The 24618-nt window shown below is 41.4% G+C and overlaps 1 protein-coding gene across 1 annotated transcript in view; it reads left to right on the top strand.

Annotated features, from left to right (window-relative positions):
• Positions 1 to 16880, top strand: part of C11H10orf90 (chromosome 11 C10orf90 homolog) — a 72518-nt gene extending 55638 nt beyond the window's left edge. The window contains exons 7-9 of the mRNA XM_075842715.1: positions 7005 to 7068; positions 15901 to 16000; positions 16083 to 16880. Of these exons, the coding sequence (XP_075698830.1) occupies positions 7005 to 7068; positions 15901 to 16000; positions 16083 to 16121 (203 nt within the window). The 3' untranslated portion in view covers positions 16122 to 16880. The remainder of the gene's footprint in view (positions 1 to 7004; positions 7069 to 15900; positions 16001 to 16082) is intronic.
• Positions 16881 to 24618: the final 7738 nt, after the last annotated feature.

Below are 24618 nucleotides of genomic sequence, written 5' to 3'. Positions count from 1 at the left end.
CTATCCAGTAACCCCAATTTGATCATAGGTTCCCTAAACAACCAGAGCAACTGCATCTAAAAAAAAGGGTATATTAGACCTTATTTACACAAGCGTATTTAACATCTGTGATACGCGCGTGATTTTCGCACTGACCTATGTTAGGCAATGGGGACGTTCGGACGGTCCGTGATTTTCACGCAGCGTGTGTCCGCTGCGTAAAACTCACGACATGTCCTATACTTGCCCATTTTTCGTGCATCGCGCACCCATTGAGGTCAATGGATGCGTGAAAATCACGTGCAGCACATGGAAGCACTTCCGTGTGTTGCGCGTGATTCGCGCTACAGTTGTAAAATAAATGAATGAAAACTTAAAAGCACCTCCTGCTTTTATGTATGTAAACCTAAAAACAGAGCGTCATAACGATGCCATATGAGCGAAAATCATGCAGGCACGCACCAAATACTGATGCCACACGGAACTGCTACACGCACACGCTCGTGTGAATCCGGCCTTACTGTGTAGTATGTGGTAATTGTAGACAAATATAAGGAAGCCATAGTGTGAAGATGTACAAATGGATCCTTTATGTATTTGGGGCTGCTTGTGATGTCATAATGCTAAAATCTGCCACCACTTCCTGAAGGTTGGGGGTCAGACTGCCGAGACCCCCAACAACCTTAGAATAAAGGGGCACAGCGGCTGTTCTACAGTTTTTTACTGCGGTGCAGTTTTTTAGTCTGCAGCATGTGAATTGTATTTGCGTAATCACTCCTTATTTGTTGCAGGTTTTCCCCATTTAATTCAAGGAAGGTAAAACCCGCAACAAATAGATTTTGCAAAGAAAAAAAAATCACGTTTACCCAGAATTCTGTGCTTTTTCGTCCAGTCCGGCCTCCAGGGATGATGTTTTTTCCTATGTGACTGCTGCATCCAATCACAGGCTGCAGAAGTCACATGGGATAAAACGTCAACCCAGGAGGCCGGGCTGCAGGATGGCAAAGGGACGCATTTTTTACATGCAGTTTTCTGCAATGTACATACCGGCCGAAAAACGGCACCATAATTGGGTGCAGTTTTCCATCCGGAATTCCGTGCGGCGACCAGGGCGGTGTGCTTTAACGCAGCGTAAAAGCCCTATGTGAACATAGCCTTAAAGATAGAGCAGTTTACCTGCAGTCTTATGTAAAACCATAGATAACACTTTCAATTACATGAGTTATGCCAAATGACAAGCTCAGCTCTGCTGCATCTGTTATAACTGTGGTAGATATATTGTGAAATATTAGTAAGGCGTGACAGCTATCTTGCTGATATATTGTCTCTGTACATAGTGGGGTATGTGCTGTAGGCTGTATCATCATATATCAGCTTTAAGAAAGTGCAGAACAGTCTCATACATTGCGGCGTGCAGTAATTCTCTCTGAAGTGATTTGCTACAACTTGTTTAGTGGTTCCATTACAATAACCCAGCAACCAGGAGGTTTTATTGACAGAACTACTTGCGGACCTGGCCGGTGCCTCTAACAAATGGCGTTCCACCCTGTGCTGCGCCCACCTGCCATTTATTATCAGGTGACTCAATTTAAAGCATACTGAGTATTTCTTCCTGGTGGTTTATTTCCATGGATTCCGCAGTGATTGGATCTATATTCTCTTTAATCTATGGTCAGCTGAGGGCAGGCACTGGAAAACCTGCATTCAGGAGATACATCAATTCTCTCTATAAAGATCCAAGCTCCTCTTTAATGCAGGACACTTGCGGGAAATCAATTCTGCAGGACTGCATTGGAAGCAGGATGCAATATACATTATTCATGGGTCCTGCATTAAAGCCATAGTGTGGTCATTAGATATAAATTATCCTGGATAGACAGGGAGACCCAGAAACAAATGAGGTCTGCTGCTAGAGCAAAGGAGGAGATGGCAGATGAAGTGGCCCAACACAGTTTTATGTTAGGAGTAGAAATAGGAAATATGAGACAATACATAAAGTAAGGAGACCATGCAGCAAAGATCTGCCCATTTATTATGTATGATACAGTAACTCTAGAAATGCCAGAGATAGATAGATAGATAGATAGATAGATAGATAGATAGATAGATAGATAGATAGATAGATAGATAGATAGATAGATAGATAGATAGATAGATAGATAGATAGATAGATAGATAGATAGATAGATAGATAGATATGAGATAGATAGATAGATATGAGATAGATATGAGATAGATAGATATGAGATAGATAGATATGAGATAGATAGATATGAGATAGATAGATAGATAGATAGATTAGATAGATAGATAGATAGATATGAGATAGATATGAGATAGATAGATAGATAGATAGATAGATAGATAGATAGATAGATAGATAGATAGATAGATAGATATGAGATAGATAGATAGATAGATAGATAGATAGATAGATAGATAGATATGAGATAGATATGAGATAGATAGATAGATATGAGATAGATATGAGATAGATAGATAGATATGAGATAGATATGAGATAGATAGATAGATAGATATGAGATAGATATGAGATAGATAGATAGATAGATAGATAGATAGATAGATAGATAGACAGACAGACAGATAGATAGATAGATAGATAGATATGAGATAGATAGATAGATAGATAGATAGATAGATAGATAGATAGATAGATAGATAGATAGATAGATAGATAGATAGATAGATAGATAGATATGAGATAGATAGATAGATAGATATGAGATAGATAGATAGATAGATAGATAGATAGATAGATAGATAGATAGATAGATAGATAGATATGAGTTAGATAGATTGATAGATAGATATGAATTTGTGTTCAGTATAAAGACAAGATGGATAGGTAAATAACTTTATTTGCACTCGGTGCTGCACCACAAGGATCCATATACTGAATGCAGATCTATAGGAGCAGGTTGGACTGGCCCAACAGATTACCAAAGGATCCTCTAGTGGTCCCTGTGTTTGACACAAGAAGGTCCAGGAGAAGACAACCCACTTTTGGTGCTGACTTTGGAGCCAAATCACAAAGAAATGATCAGTGGATGTGCAGTGTTCTCTCTTCTGTATAGATGGAGGGCGGGCGCTCAGAATAATTCCCTCGGATGGGCCCAAAGATCCTAATATTTCTCAATAATTCCTTCTAGGTAATGCACTGTATGGTATATACATCTCCCTCATTGACTTCAATGAGTAGGTTCTGTCTGATCTGACACATTTTCTATACAATTTAAGAAAAGCCTTAAAGTAAAAAGTTCTGCCCAGCTGTAGAAAGTCATTCATCTACACCCTCATCTTGTAATTTATTAGAGTCCAGCTTTAGGCAAAGTTATAACACACGTGGTAAATAATTGGGAAGGGAAGCAATCATGCATTATATCATCCACCGCCAGCAAATGGGTCTGCTGGATGGTTTTGTCCTTGTTAATTCACTCAAAAAGGTTTTGATGTGCTGCATTATCGAATTATAACTGCTGCCGGCTGTAAATGAAACAGATATCCAAAAATAGTTATACATTGTTACGGCGAAATCCAGCTGGATGTTGCACTGGGGGCCGGGTTTTACATAATATGAACAAGCAACACAATATGAGCAAACGCTATTGTTCGGCATTTTACAGCGAGCACAAGTCAACATGATCCAGTCCACCCGGGAGACAGTTGTCTGTTTCCATCAACCCTAATTATTCTCCGTCAGGCTTTACCTGAGCTCCCAGCTATCAAAGCATAGAATTTTCCTGCATTTGTTAAATTTCCTGCTTGTGTAAATGCCAAACGGAAATTACTAAAGAAAATATGGAATCACAAAATTCCTTCTGTGTTGGGGGGTTCTGTTGACATTGATAACAAAAGCCATAGTACCCCCATAACAGGGACAGCCACATTGTATCTAATAACAGTGACAGACGCAGGACCCCCAGTAACAGCAACAGGCACGGGACCCTGAATAACAGCCACAGGAACTGCAATAACAATGTTAGGACAGAGAAAAGGAGCAGCAGTGGCCACACTGATAGAAAAGGGAGTGGGCGGACTGTAGGGGTGTCATCGGGCATCTTTTTTTATGTAATTATCGCATGGCACGTCTTAACTCCTGTGCCAGGTAAATTTTGTTGCATGTCTAAAAGGCCTTTGGCCTATTGTATTTATATTAAGGTTTAGGCCCCATGCATACGGCTGTGCCCGTAATCATGGCAGCCACCCGCATTTTTCATATAAAGTATGGGAGCACGGTCCATGAAAAGCAAAAGAACAGACATGTCCTATCTTTTGCGGTACACTTCTATGGCCCAGACACCTTCCCGTGAATATACGGGAAGGTATATGTGGTCAATAGAAGGGAATGGGTCAGTAATTGCCGACAGCAATTACGGTCCGCAATTGCGGACGATTTTTACAGTCGTGTGCATGGGGCCTTAGTCTTTTGCATATAGAGCAGGTTCTAATCCAGAGATCTGAACATTAAGATAAAATATAATTACCAAATTTAGGTTGTTGCTCTAACTTCTGATTTATGTATGGCTATTTTAAAGGGGTTATCTAGAATTAGAAAAACATGGCTGCTTTCGGCCAAAAACAGCATCACACCTGTACATGGGTTGTATAAGGTATTGCAACTCAGCTCTATTGAATGAATTGGACTGAACCGCAATACCACATACAACCTGCGGACAGGCGTGGTGCTGTTTTTGGAAGAAAGCAGACATGTTTTTCTATTGTTGGACAACCTCTTTAACTTTTGAGGTGAAATTCTCTTTAAATTTTGACCCTGTAGAAAAAGTAAATCAGTGATATACCTGCCATATAAAAGGTAAGCTAAGCTATTGTTATTGTCTGTGGAGGGGAATATTCAGGCAATCCGTATCCTGGTTACGGCATAGGCAGAGCTTTGTGGGTTGTGGATCGCTACACTGTAGCACTGTCAATCTTGTAAGGAGGGGGGATGGGTGAACCAGTTTTTGGTGTATCTCCCAGTTTGATTTTTGCTGGGGGGGGGGGGGGGGGTCACCTATGTCTCCAGTCTCACAAACTAAAACTTTTGCAAATGTGAATGCAATGCAACGTATACAACACTAAAAACAACCTAATTTATTTTACATTTCAATAATTTATGCACAGAATTGCAATTCCGAACACAAGATGTCATCTTATCAAGTAATAATTCTTAAGTAATCAGCCTTTAAATCTTTAAGCAAATTCATCTGCCTGTAAATAGAATCACTTATCATAATTACTCTCTTCTATTACATTGTAATCCCAAAAAATGAAAAACAGGTCTCACCTGTAGAGCAAGAGAGACACATAACTCAAGTGATTAAGCGTCGTGCATGTCATTATAATACGGTTTTATGAAGTCTGTGAGACACACGTGTAATCCCACTCTCTATTACAATGCATTGCAATTATACTGTAGTTGTGTAGTATATTACATACTGTACATAATATGCCCACCATGACTTACCTGTGCTTCATAAAGAACAACAGGTAGTTTTATCACATGGGTGCTGGGGTGTACTATTATAAAAGTCAAGATCAACCTCTATCAGTAATAGCTGGGAGTCTTAGTTTTGCAATTGCAGGAGACAGGGGTGTACACTAAAATCATAGGGCTCCATAGCAATGAATGGGCTACACTCTCCACTGAGAGTCCCATCAAATAATGTAACACACATTTATGATGTTCCCATTCTATTTTTAGGTCCAACATTCTGTGCTAATTTATTTAATAATATATCTGTAAAGGGGATCTCTGTTTTTCTGACTTGATAAATGATATAATTCTAACTACCTACAACCACCACTAGGGGGAGCTAACTAGTATTGAACGTAAAGGGGTTTTCCACTCTCTGACAACTGATGACCTATCCACTGGATAGGTCATCAGTATATGTTCGGTGAGTGTCCGACTCCTGGACCCCACACCAATCCACCACACCCGCTGCCTCCGGGCGCCAGACGATGTTGCCGGAAGCAGATGGCCCTGGTCAAAGAATAGCGGCCGAGCTGCAGTATTGCAGCTCTGCTCCTATTCAAGTAAATAGGAGCAGAGCTGCAGTTCTGCTGAACGGCCGCTATGCAGTGGTCGCAGCCATCTGCTACTGGCTCCAACTACTGCATCCCGTTCCAAACATCCGGTGCATGGAGGCAGCCGGAGTTGCAGATCGGTTCAGGGTCTGGATGTCGGACACGCACCGATCATATACTGATGGCCTTTCCAGTGGATTGGTCATCAGTTTTCAGTAAGTGGACAACCCCTTTACAACCCCTTTAATGGAAGTATAAGTCTGTATGGGTGAGCTCCCCTAGTGGTGGCTGCAGGTAGCTTCTATGATAATGCCAAGACAAGCAAGGGAAGCAGATCAATGTTGGCTTCCTGCCCACCATGGATCCCACAGCATTAGCGTGCTCTGCCTCTATGGTAGTTGTGCCACGACCTGGAGAGTCACAAGTTAGAGACCACATTTTTAGGTTACTTCCAAAAACAGCGCCACACCTGTCCATGGGTTGTGTCTGGTATTACATCTCAGCTCTATTGAAGTGAATAGGGCTGATCTGCAATACCAAAAATAACCTATGGACAAGTGTGGCACTGTTTTTGGAAGATAAAAGTCATGTATTTTTAATCCTATACAACCCCTTGCTGTAATTCATAATTCATTTATACCTTGAAATAGGACTCCACCCGAAAAGTGCAGTCAGTTTCGTAGCAAGCAAATATGTGCACTAGTGGATTTCCACCCACAATTAAAAATTTGCTTAATATTAGTAAATCAGGAGATAGAGCATTTATTTTGTTTTATTCACTTAGAGAAATCTCGCCATTCTTTTTTTTTTGCGGCAGCAGACATTTTTGCAAGTGACAACAAAAAGTGCAGCCATATAGAAAGGAACTGTTCAAAGTGGATAACCCCTTTAAATTAAACACTTCTCTTCTGTGAACCCAAAATGTATCATGAATAATCTAATTATGACATCTTTATTTCTTTCTTTTGTATTAGATAACCTATTCAAACCAAAGGAAAGAGCGATTTCAGAGAAGGAAATGCAACAAAGATCCAAAAGGTATAAGACACCTTAATGTACCATCCAAAAACCTCATAAGTACCCTCATAGGACGTGCCTCATTTTCTAAATGTTTTGTAGATTTTTCTAGATCTCCTATGCTTCTTTCTGATGTTAACATACGATAGAGAAGGAGGCGCTGAGCTCGGGGAAATATAGTTTTTTATGATTTGATTCCGTTTTTAAAAAAATGTAAAACTGTGTAATTGTGGCTAGGAATCTTCGAGAAAGCCTGTGAGTCCTGCTTCCCCCGTCCCCACACAGCAATTGACAGCTCTCCCTCTATACACGCTCCTATAGGAAAATATGTAAATCACTCTGCGTGGGCGGGGGAAGCCGGACTCACATGCTTTCGCTAAGAGTCCTGACAACATTTTACATGAAAATTCTGAATCAAGTCATAGAAAACGATACACCGTTCAGCCTTAAAATGAAAACCACCTGCCTAATATTGTGTAGGTCCTCCTGGTGCTGTTAATACAGCTCTGACCCGTCGATGCATGGACTCCACAAGAACTCTAAAGGTGTCCTGTGGTATCTGGCACCAAGACGTTAGCAGCAGATCCTTTAAGTCCTGTAAGTTGTGAGGTGCAGCCTTCATGGATCAGACTTGATTTTTCAGAACATCCCACAGATGCTCGATCGGATTAAGATCTGGGGAATGTGGTTTGTCTTCCTGCCATATTACATCCTGTTGCCATCTCTTCCCCAGGTAAGTGACACACACGCACTCAGTCATCCATATGATGTAAAAGAAAATGATGCCCACGTGCCCATTGTAGGTGCAGTCGGTTGTGGACAGGGGTCAGCATGGGTACTCTGACCGGTCTGCAGCTTCGCGGCCCCAAACGCAGCAAGTGGTGATACTCTTTGCGTTCGGACACCTCTCCTTCAGAGCTACAGTAGCTCTTGTGTGGAATTGGACCAGACTAGCGAGCCTACGCTTCCCACCAATGAGTCTTGGTCGTCCATGATCCTTTTTCAGGTTCACTGATTGTTCTTCCTTGGACCACTTTTGGTAGGGAACACCCAGTGGCAGATTAAGTAGACCATAGGCCCTGGGCTGTTACCCATACTTGGGCCGACCTTCTCCACCGCTGCCCTGCCGTAACTATTGTTAACACTACCTTTTTGTGCAAACATTAACAAATGGGTGTTACGATTCCCCTTGTCACAGGGCTGTGTCCCTACATACTGACAGTCTCCAACCATCGCTGACAGTATCACACTGTGCAGGGACACATCCTCCTGACAAGGGGAATGGTAATACGCATTGGTCTATCAGTCCTGCGCTGCACAAAGACTTTTTGTGAAATACAAGGTTTTCCTATAATAAGCATGCCAGGAGAGGTGACAGATTCTCTATCTAGTGATTCACAGGTGCCGACGTCTCAGATTCTAGTAGTTTTCTTTCCTCTTTTCTTCTCCATCCAGTCCAGACTTCATGATGACTTCTCCCGGCCATGACCCATTTCTGCAGAATTTGCCGCTCAGATGTCCTCGGCTCCTAACTTTTCCAACATCTCCACACCTATAAACGAAGATAAAATGATCATGGTGCCATACACTGTGCCCCTAAATATAATAGCACTATACACTGCGCTCCTGAATAAAATAGTACCAAACACTGTGCTCCTGAATATAATTGTGTCAAACACTTTAAATTAAAGCACCACATACACAGTGCCCCCTGTAGATAGCGCCACACACAGCCCCCTGTAGATAACGCCACACACAGCCCCCTGTAGATAGCATCACACACTTTCCCTGTAGATAGTGGCACACACCCTCCCCCTGTAGATAGTGCCACACCCCCCATAGATAGTGACACACACTCCCCCTGTAGATAGTGCCACACACACCCCCCCATAGAGAGTGCCACACACCCCCTGTAGATAGCATCACACACAGCCCCCCTATAGATAGTGCCACACAACCCGACTTTATATAGCGCCACACACAGCACCTGTAGATAGCATCACACACTCCCGCTGTAGATAGTGCCACACACCCCCTGTAGATAGTGCCACACACAGCCCCCTGTAGATAGCATCACAAACACTCCCCCTGTAGATAGTGCCACACTCCCCATAGATAGTGACACACACTGCTGCCTAATTTACCCCCCCCCTTGACTGGCACCTTTGTAACCAGATCATCAATGTTATTCCCTCTACCTGTAAGTGATGTTAATGTTATGGCGTAACAGTGTATATCTCTGAGCTCCGTGTCCCCCACTCAGTCCTTCAAAACGGAAGGCCCCTGGACTCAATTGTATCCGCGTCCTTTGGACGTGGATACAATTGACATTGCTGGCAAGACAAAGGAACTATCGGTTCCCTTCCCTACCATTCGGCCTTTTTTTGTGTTGCTCCCCTGGATGCGGCCTAGTCAGAAATGACCAGGCCTGCAAAATCGGAGAAGAGGACAGCGCTGGAAGGGGGAAAGGTAAGTGTGGCACTAAGTACAGGGGGGGTGGCGCATTCTACAGAGGGGTTGTGTGCCTATCTACAGGGGGCTGTGTGGCGCTTTCTACAGGGGGCTGTGTTGGGCTATTTACAAGGGGGAAGTGCTAACTCTAGGGGAGGGTGGTGCTATCTACAGGGGGGGTGTGGCACTATCTACAGGGGGCTGTGTGGCGCTGTTTACATGGGGGGCTGTATGGCACTATCTCCAAGGGGTCTGTGAGGCATTATCTACAGGGGGGCTGTGTGGCGCTATCTATAGGGGGCTGTGTGGGATGCTGTCTACAGGGCTGTGCGTGATGCTATCTACAGGGGGCTGTGTGGCACACTATCTACAGTGGGGGTGTGTGGCACTTCCTACAGGGGCCTGTGTGTTGCGTTATCTACAGGGAGGGTGTGGGGCCCTACCTACAGGGGGCTGTGTGGGGCACTATGTACAGGGGCACTGTGTATGTGGTACTTTACAGTGTTTGACACAATTAGATTCAGGAGAACAGTGTATTCTACTATTTTATTCAGGGGCTCAGTGTATGGTTATTATTATATTTAGGGGCACAGTGTGGGGCACCATGCAAATTTTATCTTCATTTATATGTGTGGAAATTTTGGAAAAGTGAGGAGCCGAAGACATCTGAGTGGCAAATTCTGCAGAAATGGGCCATGGCCGGGAGAAGTCGCCATGAAGTCTGGACCGGATGGAGAAGAAAAGAGGAAAGAAAACTACTTGAATCTGAGAAGATGTCACCTGTGAGTCACTGGATTTATAGAGAATCTGTCACCTCTCCTGTCATGTTTATTATATGAAATCCTTGTATTCCACATAATGTCTTTGTGCAGTTCAGGACTGATAGATTAATGTGGGTTACCATTCCCCTTGTCAGGAGGATGTGTCCATGAACAGTGTGATACTGTCAGCAATGGTTGGAGACTGTCAGTATGTAGGGACACAGCCCTTTGACAAGGAGAATCGTAACACCCATTTGTTAATGTTTGCACAAAAAGGTAGTGTTAACAATAGTTACGGCGCGGCATTGCGGCGGTGGAGAAGGGGGGCGCAAGTTTGGGTGACAGCCCAGGTCCTATGGTCTGCATAATCCGCCACTGCAGGTACCATACAAAACTTGAAAAAGTCTCTTGAAGTACAAATCATTCATATATTTTTAACAAATAATGTGGGTTTTTTTCCGTTGTGCTTCCTGTTCCTAGTTTCTTTAGGGAGATCATTCATTGAAATGACATGCTTGAAGTCTACGGGTCCTCTATATTAGTGTCCCCATGTCAACACTTCCCGCCCTGTGTACTTTCTCTTCAGCCTTGTCATAGAGTCATGTGAAATGAAAATAAGCATACATTGTTTACATACTAGCTGGTTTCCTAAGTTGTTGACATTGATGTGGATTGTACGTTGGATTGACACAGTCTCTGTGTAACAATTCTCTGTATAACAATGCTGAATTGCACTGGACAGGTACTATTGTTATGGGGATATTGGACCAGAAAAGCTACATGATTGGGCTTGTAATTTCAAACAATGATATCCCTATAAAAGAATAAAGTAGTGAAACAGAGAGCGGCATCACAGAGCTTTTCTTTTTCCGGAGGACCCGGCCTGTCTGTGCATTACATGAACGGTCCATTAATTTCAAAGGGCACAGTGTAATACCTAATTTCTCCTCTGGTGGTGATGCAGGGAAATTGAACACTAGCAGGGCACCCTGTGATCAGCTTATTTTTAGGGGAATCCTTAGCGGACAACCACTTGAAGCCAAGGACTGCTTACCATTGACTTTAACTATTTCAGTTCCTACATTTTTTAGGTTAAACATTTTTTGCTAACTTGTTGGTCAGTATTTTGACTTATCCTTCACGTCTTTATTCTTGAGAGTCTCTTATATGTAATTATGTGTAACACATGTATGCAAAGATTATAATTAACAGAGGTATTGGCTAAAATATAATCTAATGTATTCCTACCCTTACAGAGAGCATCAATAAAAACATAAAAAGCATGCACGTTGTGTAAGTTACATTTGTGTAAGTTACATTAAAGCAGCACAGTCCTTAGTATCACACCTGCCAAGATAGGACCTCCTTCCCAATGTTCATGTTCTCCTATCTTGACCCTATAATCCTGAGCAGTAATGGATATACATCTCAGGATCCTGTAAGCACAGATTGTCTAGGACCTTTAACAGGTGCATTTACTCCAGGGCCACCTGTTGGTAAATCTGGCCCTGATCCAGAACTATTTCTCACCCTATATTCCAATGTAACTATATAAACATGGTAATAAACATGAATCTACAACGTTGCACTTAGAAATGTTGCAGGCAATTCAATCTTACATATGTAGGAACTGTAACTTTCCAATTCCATCCCAATAGAGATAAAATATGTCTCTTTATTCCACAGCTTTAGTAAAAGATTGGGAAGAGTTATGTTGACCCGGGAGAAGAATTGGTTGATGTTCTCTTTATATATTACGAGAAGAGCAGCAATTTCTCAAATGAACAGACACATTTTACCTGAAGTGACTTCTCAGTTATGTTACAGCCATGTCAAGCTAATAAGTCTGGGATAGGCTTGGGGATCTTTTGGCTGATCATTTGTCTTTTCTCTGATATTTTTATGACCAGCCAAACACGGTTGTTTAAATCTTGTGCTAACCAGGGCGTAGAAAGATGTTAAAAAGCTTCCTGTCTGAGATTCCAGTACTCTATATAACATCCTATCATATCTATTGACAAGAATGATTTATGTCCATGGCTGGGAAGGCAAAGAATTTGACCCTCGGGTACATTTCGGGGTGTTATGGGTCAGTGTTTTGAAGTCTTACTGTTGCAGCCTCTTTATCCATGTTTCAAACTGAATTTCTCTTGTTACTATTGCTCATTTTATGTGTTATTATGGCAGAAAGCAATGACAAATTTTTTTCAACATTTTTTATCCAAAATGCTTGTTATTTTTTTTATTGCTATTGGCATCAGGGCCATTATTGAGCAATTTTGAAGCCATCATTTCTAGCATGTCCTCCAGTAGGTTAGTCGCCTACTGTTGTTCCAAATGGGGTCTCCATTGAAATCAACGGGAGTCAACACATTAGTGAGCCCCGTGCCAAGGTTTCAAGAGCGGGTCTACCCACCTGAAAATTATGTAAAAAAAATAATAAAGATGGAAGGCCATACATTCATGATTTCCTTGATGAATTGCCACTATGTCACTAGAGTCATTTTGGGAGGCCAGCCGCTTCCAGGATGAGTCACCACAGTTCTAAGTCCACATAGGGAATGAGTTACTTTTTTCACATGATTGTGTCTGTATGTATGTTTTTGGAAAAAAAGGTGGCATTTTGCCCTGACCTTATGGTAAAGCTCATCCAACAAGGCCTCAAAATAGTTTAAATCTGGCAATTGTGCCAAACAGTTCATCAAAGACATTACTGCAGCTCCCAGTTTCTTAGCAAAAGCAAAATAATTTTGATGGATCTCACCTGGAAATGGATCCTTAAACCAGAACTGGTTTGATTATGGCTAAACTAAACTGATGGCTAGGGTATCTCCACGTTCTTCACCCTAGAACCCCCGCAAGGAGGTAGGGTCTTTTCCTGTTGAATTCCCTGGTCATGACCCACAGATTGTTCACCAATAGGCGGCATGTGCACTCTAAAGATATAGGGGCCATACACAATTGGAGTTGAAGGAAAGCTGGGTCGTCACCAGGAAGGCAGTCAAGATGCGGAATACCAGAGTAGAAGGCTAAGATGTAATCAGAAGAGGAGCCAGGGGTCGGAACCAGGTGATCAAACTACAAGAATCAAGCGACGAGTCCGAAGGAGCAAGATGAAGGCGACATGTACCTTATTTACAGCAAAGGGTACCCAGATGGATATTATATATTAAAGCTGCCGGTGTGTGATGTCGTCAAAGCGGGCCGGTGGCAATGGAAACCTGACTTGAGCCGCGGCTGGGTGGAGAGGACTGACGGCCGCGAGCAGGAGAGCGGCACTGGATCGGGGCAAGGTAAGTAACAATAGTTAGCTTACAGTAGCTAACATTTATGCTCTAGATCATTGACCTTCTGAATGAGTGGTAACCATTTATGGTTCCTGATTCCTTGCACTGTGTGTACAACTCTCTGCTTAACAGCACCAAAATAGTTCCATAACTTTCCTCCGCCATGCTTAACAGGAGGGATCAAGCTCTACTCCGCATCCTTTCATTTGCTCAACAGCTTACATAAGTTTTCCTTTTTGATCCAAATACCTCAAACTAAGAATCTTTATATTGGTGCTCGGTTGCGTTCCGGTGGGTTTTTGATGGTAGGAATAGTTTACAGAAATATTATTGTCATAAAAAAACCCGGAAACTCTATAAGTCAATAAGATCTGCCAGAACTTGTTGGGATTCTGTTAAAAATGGATCCGTCAAAACTATCATGGCTCCTTTAAGAACGTAAGCCATGACGCTAATGTGAACAAAGCATTAGGCCTTATTCACACGAACGTGTTATACGTCCGTGATACGCGCGTGAGAATCACGCGCGTCGCACTGACCTATGTTAATGAATGGGGCCGTTCAGACTGTCAGTGAATTTCACGCAGCGTATGTGCGCTGCGTGAAACTCACAACATGTCCTATACTTGCCCGTGTTTCGCGCAGCACGCACCCATTGAAGTCAATGGGTGCGTGCAAATCACGCATGGCACACGGAAGCACTTCTGGGTGCCGCGCGTGATGCGCGCTACAGTAGTAAAATAAATTAATGAAAACAGAAAAGCACCTCGTGCTTTTCTGTTTGTAAACATAAAAACAGAGTGTCATAATGATGCCGGCTGCGAGAAAATCATGCAGGCACGCACCATATGCTGATGACACACGGACCTTTTGCGCGCACAAAACTGACACGTCCGTGTGAATAAGGCCTTAAACTCATCTATTTATACTACCATATTCCTGTCATCTATGTCCAATATTCAGGATCCTTATATCTTGGTCAGAAGGGAGAGCGGTTACAAAGAGCATCTCTCATCTCATCTCCGGAGGACCTGACCTGTCCAGCTTTACACAGACAACCCATTGATTTGAGTGGACACTGTGTAATATTTAATTTCCCCTGTGGCGGCGCTGCAGGGAAATTGAACGCTTACTGCCAGGTTTCCCCAAGGATTACAGCTGATCGCTGGGGATCCCAGCAGGGGGACACATTGTGATCAGTTATTATGAAGGGACGCTTCTAACAAGCAAGGATAGTCTGAAGGGGACAACCCCTTTAAGAAAGATGCCTACTTCGGTAATATTAAACTACAGACTCTCATGTACTTATCCTCTTGTGCTGGGCCTTCTGTTTCTTTTTCTATCAAATATAGATTAGCCTCTTCTCTCAGACAGGAGTGCAAACCTTTGTATTAAATATTAAGTTCCTTGGCCATCTCAGTCGTGGAATAATTTAGAAATAACAACAATGATGGGGCTTCTGGAGAAAGCTGTATTGTTTACACCATTTTTGAACCCGCTTTGAACTTTATAAATGCCAGTGCACTAAACACCTTGCAACCCAAAGTAAGATATTTGAGTTGGTTTATTGAATAGAATAATCGTTTTCAGCTGCGCTAACAAAGGTGAGAGTTTGTCATTCTGACCCTGGAATAATAACTGCTAAAAATGGGGCCTTGCAATCATATGTGAATAATAAATGATAAATCAGTCATTTTTCCACAGTAATAGTCATGTACAACAATAGTAATGTTTCAAATAGTTATATGAATTTTTTTTTTTTAAATGTTTCCCTAGAAATAGCGCCACTCTTGTCTATAGGCTGTTTAGGGTAATGCAGCTCAATCTCATTAAAGGGATTGTCTCATCACAGCGCTCCCCTTGGGGTTCATAGGGTTGGGTCCCAAGCATGAGACCTCTCTCTGATGTCCATAAACCCTATGAGGCATAAGGAAAGAGGTTGTCGAGATGAGACAACTTCTTTAACTTAAATAGGGCTAAGCTGCAATACCAGACGCAGCCCATGGACAAGAGTGGCGCTGTTTCCGATAAAAAAGCAGACCCTTTTTCTAATCCCATACCAAGTATAATTTAATGGTACATTGACAAAAAAGTATTAATTATTTAAAAAACAAAGACATACAAGTGATATCTGCTGCTCTGTATGGTAAACATAAAGTAAATGTGCAGCCTTCAGTGTAAATGTATTACATACAATACATATGGGTTTTATTGTATGTGGTGTGTTAATAATAAGACTGATCTGTATAACTGACCTAACCTTGCAGTGAATAATTCATGACTTTACTTCAAGCATATGGCAGCTTTACCCAAGATTTCATATAATAATATTGCGTCACTGTAACATGTTTCAGAATGTATAACAGCCTGCCCGAAGTTAAGAAGAAGAAAGAGGAGGAAGAGAAGGAAATGATAACACAGGGCAACAGAGTCCGTGTCCAGATATTCAAAAAGGTAAAACCACATCCAACTAATGACAATGCGATGACGGGAATCTGGAATCTTAGCGTTGACAATTTATTTTGTTTTATTCTAGAAAATCCTGGATCAAATTCTCCAACGAAGCTCGGACTGAATTGTTGCCATGAAATGTTACTGCCTTATTTTTTAATACTATCATATCATTATCATATTATTAAAGGAGGTGCATAAGATTGCAAAAAAATGATCTATTTTCTAGAAGCAGCGCCACTCTTGTCCATAGGCTGTGTCTGGTATTGCAGCTCATTCTCATGAAAAAAAGCAGATCCTTTTTTTCTATTTTTATAGAACCCCTTAAACCCACATAACCCAAAAGTAACCAACGTTTGTACAGATATTAAATGTACTTTTTCTCCTTATACTTGCATGAATATCTGCAATGACTTACATCTTTTTACAGGATATTATTAGATTCCACATATCTTTGTCCCCTCTTAAACCATTTTTCTTTTGTTTTATATCTAAATAAGTCCAAAATCCTGCACTGATTAATTACTTCATATATCTTCATTAAATATGATAACAAATGAATCAGCACAGAAGAGAGGCTGATCTGCTGGTATTGGTTTATGACACACATTATATACAAATTAAATAAGTAAGCGTATAAATAGAAGAAAACTTTTACTACTATTAATACTACTACTTCTACTTCTACTACTACTACTACTACTACTACTACTACTACTACTACTGTTACTATACCACTACTACTACTACTACTGCTGCTGCTACTACTACTACTACTACTACTACTACCACTACTACTACTACTACTGTTACTATACCACTACTACTACTACTACTGCTGCTGCTACTACTACTACTACTACTACCACTACTACTACTACTGCTGCTGCTACTACTACTACTACTACTACTACTGCTGCTGCTGCTGCTGCTGCTGCTGCTACTACTACTATTACTACTACTACTACTATTAATACTACTACTTCTACTACTACTACTACTACTACTACTACTACTACTACTACTGTTACTATACCACTACTACTACTACTACTGCTGCTGCTACTACTACTACTACTACTACTGCTGCTGCTGCTGCTGCTGCTGCTACTACTACTATTACTACTACTACTATTAATACTACTACTTCTACTACTACTACTACTACTACTACTACTACTGTTACTATACCACTACTACTACTACTACTGCTGCTACTACTACTACTACTACTACTACTACTACTGCTGCTACTACTACTACTACTACTACTACTACTACTGCTGCTGCTGCTGCTGCTGCTGCTACTACTACTACTATTACTACTACTACTATTACTACTCCTGCTACTACTACTACTACCACCACTACTACTACTGCTGCTGCTGCTGCTACTACTACTACTACTACTCCTGCTGCTACTACTACTACTACTACTACCACCACTACTACTACTGCTGCTGCTGCTACTACTATTTACTACTACTACTATTACTACTCCTGCTGCTACTACTACTACTACCACCACTACTACTACTGCTGCTACTACTACTACTACTACTACTACTGCTGCTACTACTACTACTACTACTACTACTACTACTACTACTACTGCTGCTGCTACTACTACTACTACTCCTGCTGCTACTACTACTACTACTGCTGCTGCTACTATATCACTACTACTAATTCTACTGCTGCTACTACTACTACTACTACTACTACTACCACCACCACCACCACCACTACTACTACTACTACTGCTGCTACTATACCACCACTACTACCACTACTACTACTACTACTACTACTACTACTACTACTACTACTACTTAAAAGGTTGATCCTGGAACCCTCAGTGACAAATGGGATTTCTCTCAGCTTTTAGATAATTTAAGATACTGTATAAGACATTTGAGAATAAGATACTTATGGAATTATAGATGAAGAGGTAAAACATTCACAATCACTCCTTAGTGGTGTATATTAGATACAGTGCAGCCAGAAATGCTGAGCGTAATCTGCATCGTTGGGGTCTTTTACCTTTCCAATTATAAAGTGATGCAGAATTTGTTGGAGCTATATAAAGAAGCATTATTATTATTATTATTATTATTATTACTATTATTATTCCCTCAACTGGTTTCTGTAAAATCCTTGCTCCATACTTGCTGAGTGGGTGGGCTCGCTCTTCCTGGTGTAATGTTAAATGTACGGCTCTGAGCCAATCAGATGACTTCCACTGCAGATTTCTTTCCCCTCTCACACCATGAGTTTCACACATATTGAGAGAGAAGCTGCAGCTGCATCCCCCTCCTCCCGGAATTTACTTTTTTACACTACAATGATTTTTTTTTGGACTGAAGAGGATTCAAAACATTTATATAGAGCCTGTAGGCAGGGAAAGGGGTTCTACAGACTGCATTAAAGAGAAAAATGCCATTATAAGATACATTAATAATTAGATAGAATACATTGATATGATAGATACGTTTTATTTTTCAATTTATTCCCATGTACTACTAATTTATGCAAAAAAGTTATACCAAATGATAATCCTTAAAGGTTACATATATATTACTACATTATTAACTATTTGTTGTCTTCTCATTGGTTGCAACTTTCCAAAAAATGGATGCTATAATAATATATATTATGTTTTCACAATTAAAGGTTAATATATAATGTCTTTATAACGAGTATGTCTCATCAATGTGAAGAACACTTGTTCTCGGCCTGCCAACATCTCTACAAGACTAGGCAGGTGATAATTAAGCAAGGTTAAAGAGCCATTTAAGTAGAAATATTAATGACAATCTTCATTGACTAATTTGAGAGAGTTCATCTGCAGGTTTTCAAGATCTCTTATGTCTCTTCCTTAAGAGGTATATTCAAGAGTGAGAAATTTAAAGTGAACTCAAGCATAACTAACTCTCCTGTGTAAGACTGTGATATAAAGCATTATGCCCTGTTCACACTGTTTTTTTTTTTGCTGCATTTTTTTCTTCCGAAACCACGGCCAAAAACGTCAGAAATTGCCTCCTATTGACTTCAATGGGAGTAGGAGGCGTTTTTTTCCCGCGAGCAAAAAAAAACACTCGCGGGAAAAAGAGGCGACATGCCCTATCTTGAGGCGTTTTCCGCCTCAAAAACCCCATTGAAATTAATGGTAGACGGAAATAAACTTATTTTTTCCCCCATTTTCGTCAAAAAACGCTCGCGGCTATTCCCTCAGTCTGTGGAAGAAATAGAAGAAAAAAAAGCCTAAAAAAAGTCAAAAATTGCGGCAAAAACGCGTGTGGTGCAAAACCACTTAAAAAAATCAGGAGCTAATTTTTCCTGGCAGAATTTTCTGCTGCAAAAAACTCAGTGTGAACAGGGCCTTAGAGTGTATTCACATGTTGAATTCATTTTTTTTTTAAAAATCGCTGTAAAAACCACGATATGACCGCATCGTATAATAATACACCCTTAGCCAATGATGATCTGTATCAGTGGTGACCAACCCAATGTTGTGGGGGCTTTAATTGCGGCCCTTGACTCCTATTCAACAAGTGCACACCCACACATATGATCTTTTTGACAATATGACCTTTTTACACAACTGTAATTTGGCCGGCGTCATCTCGTATTTCCCATATTTTCAGAGCTAAAATCCGGTTTCAACACAGCAGAAGAAAAAAAAAACTTTCCAAAACAGGTCTTCTGAGATCTGATCTTGTTCCTGGCTGAATACAAATAAAGCTAACACATATATCCATACATACTATGTACAAAAAACATACAGTGAAGGAAATAAGTATTTGATCCCTTGCTGATTTTGTAAGTTTGCCCACTGTCAAAGACATGAACAGTCTAGAATTTTTAGGCTAGGTTAATTTTACCAGTGAGAGATAGATTATATAAAAAAAATATAAAAAAAAATAATCACATAGTCAAAATTATATATATTTATTTGCATTGTGCCCAGAGAAATAAGTATTTGATCCCCTACCAACCATTAAGAGTTCAGCCTCCTCCAGACCAGTAACACGCTCCAAATCAACTTGGTGCCTGCATTAAAGACAGCTCTTACATGGTCACCTGTATAAAAGACTCCTGTCCACAGACTCAATTAATCAGTCTAACTCTAACCTCTACAACATGGGCAAGACCAAAGAGCTTTCTAAGGGTATGTGCACACACTAATTACGTCCGTAATTGACGGACGTATTTCGGCCGGAAGACCCGGACCGAACACAGTGCAGGGAGCCGGGCTCCTAGCATCATACTTATGTACGATGCTAGGAGTCCCTGCCTCTCTGCAGGACGACTGTCCCGTACTGAAAACATGATTACAGTACGGGACAGTTGTCCTGCAGCGAGGCAGGGACTCCTAGCATCGTACATAAGTATGATGCTAGGAGCCCGGCTCCCTGCACTGTGTTCGGTCCACTACTTGCGGCCGAAATACGTCCGTCAATCACGGACGTAATTAGTGTGTGTGCACATACCCTAAGGATGTCAGGGACAAGATCATAGACCTGCACAAGGCTGGAATGGGCTACAAAACCATAAGTAAGACGCTGGGTGAGAAGGAGACAACTGTTGGTGCAATAGTAAGAAAATGGAAGACATACAAAATGACTGTCAATCGACATCGATCTGGGGCTCCATGCAAAATCTCACCTCGAGGGGTATCCTTGATCCTGAGGAAGGTGAGAGCTCAGCCGAAAACTACACAGGGGGATCTTGTTAATGATCTCAAGGCAGCTGGGACCACAGTCACCAAGAAAACCATTGGTAACACATTACGCCGTAATGGATTAAAATCCTGCAGTGCCCGTAAGGTCCCCATGCTCAAGAAGGCACATGTACAGGCCCGTCTGAAGTTTGCAAATGAACATCTGGATGATTCTGAGAGTGATTGGGAGAAGGTGCTGTGGTCAGATGAGACTAAAATTGAGCTCTTTGGCATTAACTCAACTCGCCGTGTTTGGAGGAAGAGAAATGCTGCCTATGACCCAAAGAACACCGTCCCCACTGTCAAGCATGGAGGTGGAAACATTATGTTTTGGGGGTGTTTCTCTGCTAAGAGCACAGGACTACTTCACCGCATCAATGGGAGAATGGATGGAGCCATGTACCATCAAATTCTGAGTGACAACCTCCTTCCCTCCACCAGGACATTAAAAATGGCTCGTGGCTGGGTCTTGCAGCACGACAATGACCCGAAACATACAGCCAAGGCAACAAAAGAGTGGCTCAAAAAGAAGCACATTAAGGTCATGGAGTGGCCTAGCCAGTCTCCAGACCTTAATCCCATCGAAAATTTATGGAGGGAGCTGAAGATCCGAGTTGCCGAGCGACAGCCTCAAAATCTTAATGATTTACAGATGATCTGCAAAGAGGAGTGGGCCAAAATTCCATCTAACATGTGTGCAAACCTCATCATCAACTACAAAAAAGTCTGACTGCTGTGCTTGCCAACAAGGGTTTTGCCACCAAGTATTAAGTCTTGTTTGCCAAAGGGATCAAATACTTATTTCTCTGTGCACAATGCAAATAAATATATATAATTTTGACTATGTGATTTTTTTTTTTTTTTTTATATATATATAATTTATCTCTCACTGGTAAAATTAACCTAGCCTAAAAATTCTAGACTGTTCATGTCTTTGACAGTGGGCAAACTTACAAAATCAGCAAGGGATCAAATACTTATTTCCTTCACTGTACACACAACACAACTTTTGGAGATGGGGAGAAAAAAGATAACAAAGTGCCTCCTGTGGGTCACACATTAGGCACATGAGGGCTGTCAGTTAGGTCAGTCATTCCTGCTGTGTCTCTTTTCTAGGGAGCCTTGGTGGTATGGTTCTGGCAAATTTGAAACGTTCTGGTGCCAATATGCTCCTAAGGGTTCCACTTTTTTGTAAACATTTGCGTTTAGTCTACTATTAAACTGTATGGAAGCCATATAGCAAAAGGGATGTGTCTGTCAACAAACTGTTGACTGTTTCCAGCAGCAACCAGCAAAAATCTGAGTACAGCTGTTCTAATATGCGATGTAACTCAAGATCAGTATAGGATAAGAAATATATTTAATGTACATTATATCTGTATGTAAAGTATAAATGGATGTTTTAAGTAATATTATTGTAGGAAATTAATAATAACTCAGAATACAGTAATGTAATATGTTTTTTATTAACTTTTTACAGAAAGAGAGTAATAATCCAGTAAATACATTAACAATAATGAGAAACAGTGTTGGACTGGCCCAGCAGAGTAGCAAAGTATCATTCGGTGGGTCCAGGCTCCGCCACAATAATGGGCCCCAAAAAGTCCAGCACCATTTGGAGATTTCTCGGGGGTCACCAACACTTTGTCATGCAATAACAGGTCTATGGTGATGTTATGTGACTGGGGTGGCCTATCCATACTTACTAGCAGCAGAATCCCAAATTGCTGGATAATTTAAAGGGGTTGTCCAATACTGAACAACTGATGACCTATCCACCAGATAGGTCATCAGTATATCATCAGTGTAGATCCGACACCCGCACCCCGCACCGATAAGCCGCTCCGACTGCCTCCGGCCACCGGATGGTATGTTCCATTATGCGATGGGCCATAACATAAGCAGTTGGCTCCGTACATAGAATAGCAGTCATGCTGCCGAACTGCAGCTCTGCCCCTATTCACTTGAATAGGAGCAGAGCTGCAGTACTCCAGCTCGGCCACTACTCAGTGGCCGGAGCCAACTACTTCCGGCATGTACGTCTGGTGCTCGGAGCCAGCCAGAGCGATTTAACGTCGCAGGGTCCGGGTGTCGGATCCCCACAGATTATGTACTGTTGACCTATCCGGTGGATAGGTCATCAGTTGTCCAGTGGTGGACAACCCCTTTAAGCCTTGCCCTTTTCACTGGGAAAGCCCACAAAATTCCACAGAAATGCTCCTTTTATGGAAAATTAGAATAAACTCTGCTACTTTTGAGGTCCGGTTTGAGGAACAGTCCCATCCAAATTGAGACTGTTGGCAAGTAATCTCCTCCAGCTACACTTTTGCCAATAGTAGCGTCACGTCCCCGTAAGCATTCTCCCTGCCTCTTGACAATTTTCCCTACAGAGAGTTGTGCTGCAACAACCTTGTGGTTTTCTTTTCTCCCAACCGAGGGATGAGTGCTCTTTAATGTAAAAAAAATTCCTACATTGTCATTATTTCCTTCCGATAAAAAGTCTGTCAATGTGACAACTTTATAGAATATAACCATAATGCATGATTTAAAAGCCATGTCACTTAATGCTCCTTATAAAGGGACTTTATCAGACATACACATGACAAAGTGGGAGCAAATTTACTTCACTTGCATCAAGATGTCTCTCTGACAGCAAAGGACGTTAAATGAAATGACATGCAAAAGTATTAGTCAGTATCCTATCAGTAATGTCACATCCTATCCATAATGTAGCATGGGGACAGCGGGGTGAGTAATATTTCACATCAAATGGAGCAGTTGTTACTGGAAGTGGGAATCAATACGTGATTTGTGTCTTATAAATTAGAAATCGCTGGAAATGTTTCTAATCAGACGACTACAAATAATCATCGCAATTATACAATAATGAAAGTGAATCGATGATTTATTAATTTACCCTGTTAGACTGCGCAAAATATAACAAATGTTTGGTTTAATAATTTTTAAAAAATGCTCCTGTGTCTAGATATTGCTGTTGCATACTAGTAATGGCGCTCCCTGGTGTTCTTTAGATTTGCTCTGAGAACTTTCACCTAAATTGGTGGTCCTCAACTGGCGGAACGAGGTCCAAATCCGGATCGATTTAAAGAGGACCTGGCATTTTTCCTGACATGTCAATTTTAGTAAATACTTGTATTCCCCATAATATAATAATTCTGGAACATCTTTTCTTAGAACATTGTGTTGTGCGGTTCCTCTGTTACTCCTCTTAGAAATGTATGAATAAATTGACAACTGGGTGTTACCAGTGGGCGTGTCACTACACAGTCTCACAATGACCAATCACGTTTGAGTGAGTGTGTGTATAGTTCTATGAAAATATGTTCCAGAATTGTTATTTCATAGGGAATACATGTATTTATTAAAAATAAATGTCAGGAGAGGTGACAGATTCTTTTTAAAGCACTCAAATGAGGACAATTAAGCCACACCCCCATTTCGCTCAGGAATGCCTCCACAACAGTTAAAGATTTCCACTTTCAGTGCAAATTTGCATAAGCCCTGCCCCTTTTGTGATTTAGTTGCGGGATTGTCTGGGACTGTTGGCAAGCATGGCGGCAGAGCGATTCCTGCTATTTTGCAGACCAGCCAATAAGATATAGAGCACTAGAAGCGGCTTCTCACTTTCACTGAATACATTCATAAAGATAATGAACCCCAAAAATGGGTACAGAGACAAAAGTCATAGAGCCCCATAGCAAAACTCAGAATAGCCTCCACACCCAAAAACTGTTAAAAAAGGCAAAGAAGAGAAAACGGGTTATAGCAACTAAAGCCCGGTGTACTAGCTTCATGCAGCCACCACCAGATGGAGCTCACTGCATACAGAGTTATACATGTCTCAAACGAATTGGGAGGTGCATAAATCTGTATGCAG

Source organism: Rhinoderma darwinii, chromosome 11, assembly GCF_050947455.1.
Source record: "Rhinoderma darwinii isolate aRhiDar2 chromosome 11, aRhiDar2.hap1, whole genome shotgun sequence".
NCBI classification, from domain to species: Eukaryota; Metazoa; Chordata; class Amphibia; order Anura; family Rhinodermatidae; genus Rhinoderma; species Rhinoderma darwinii.
This window is presented reverse-complemented; position numbering and strand designations above follow the sequence as displayed.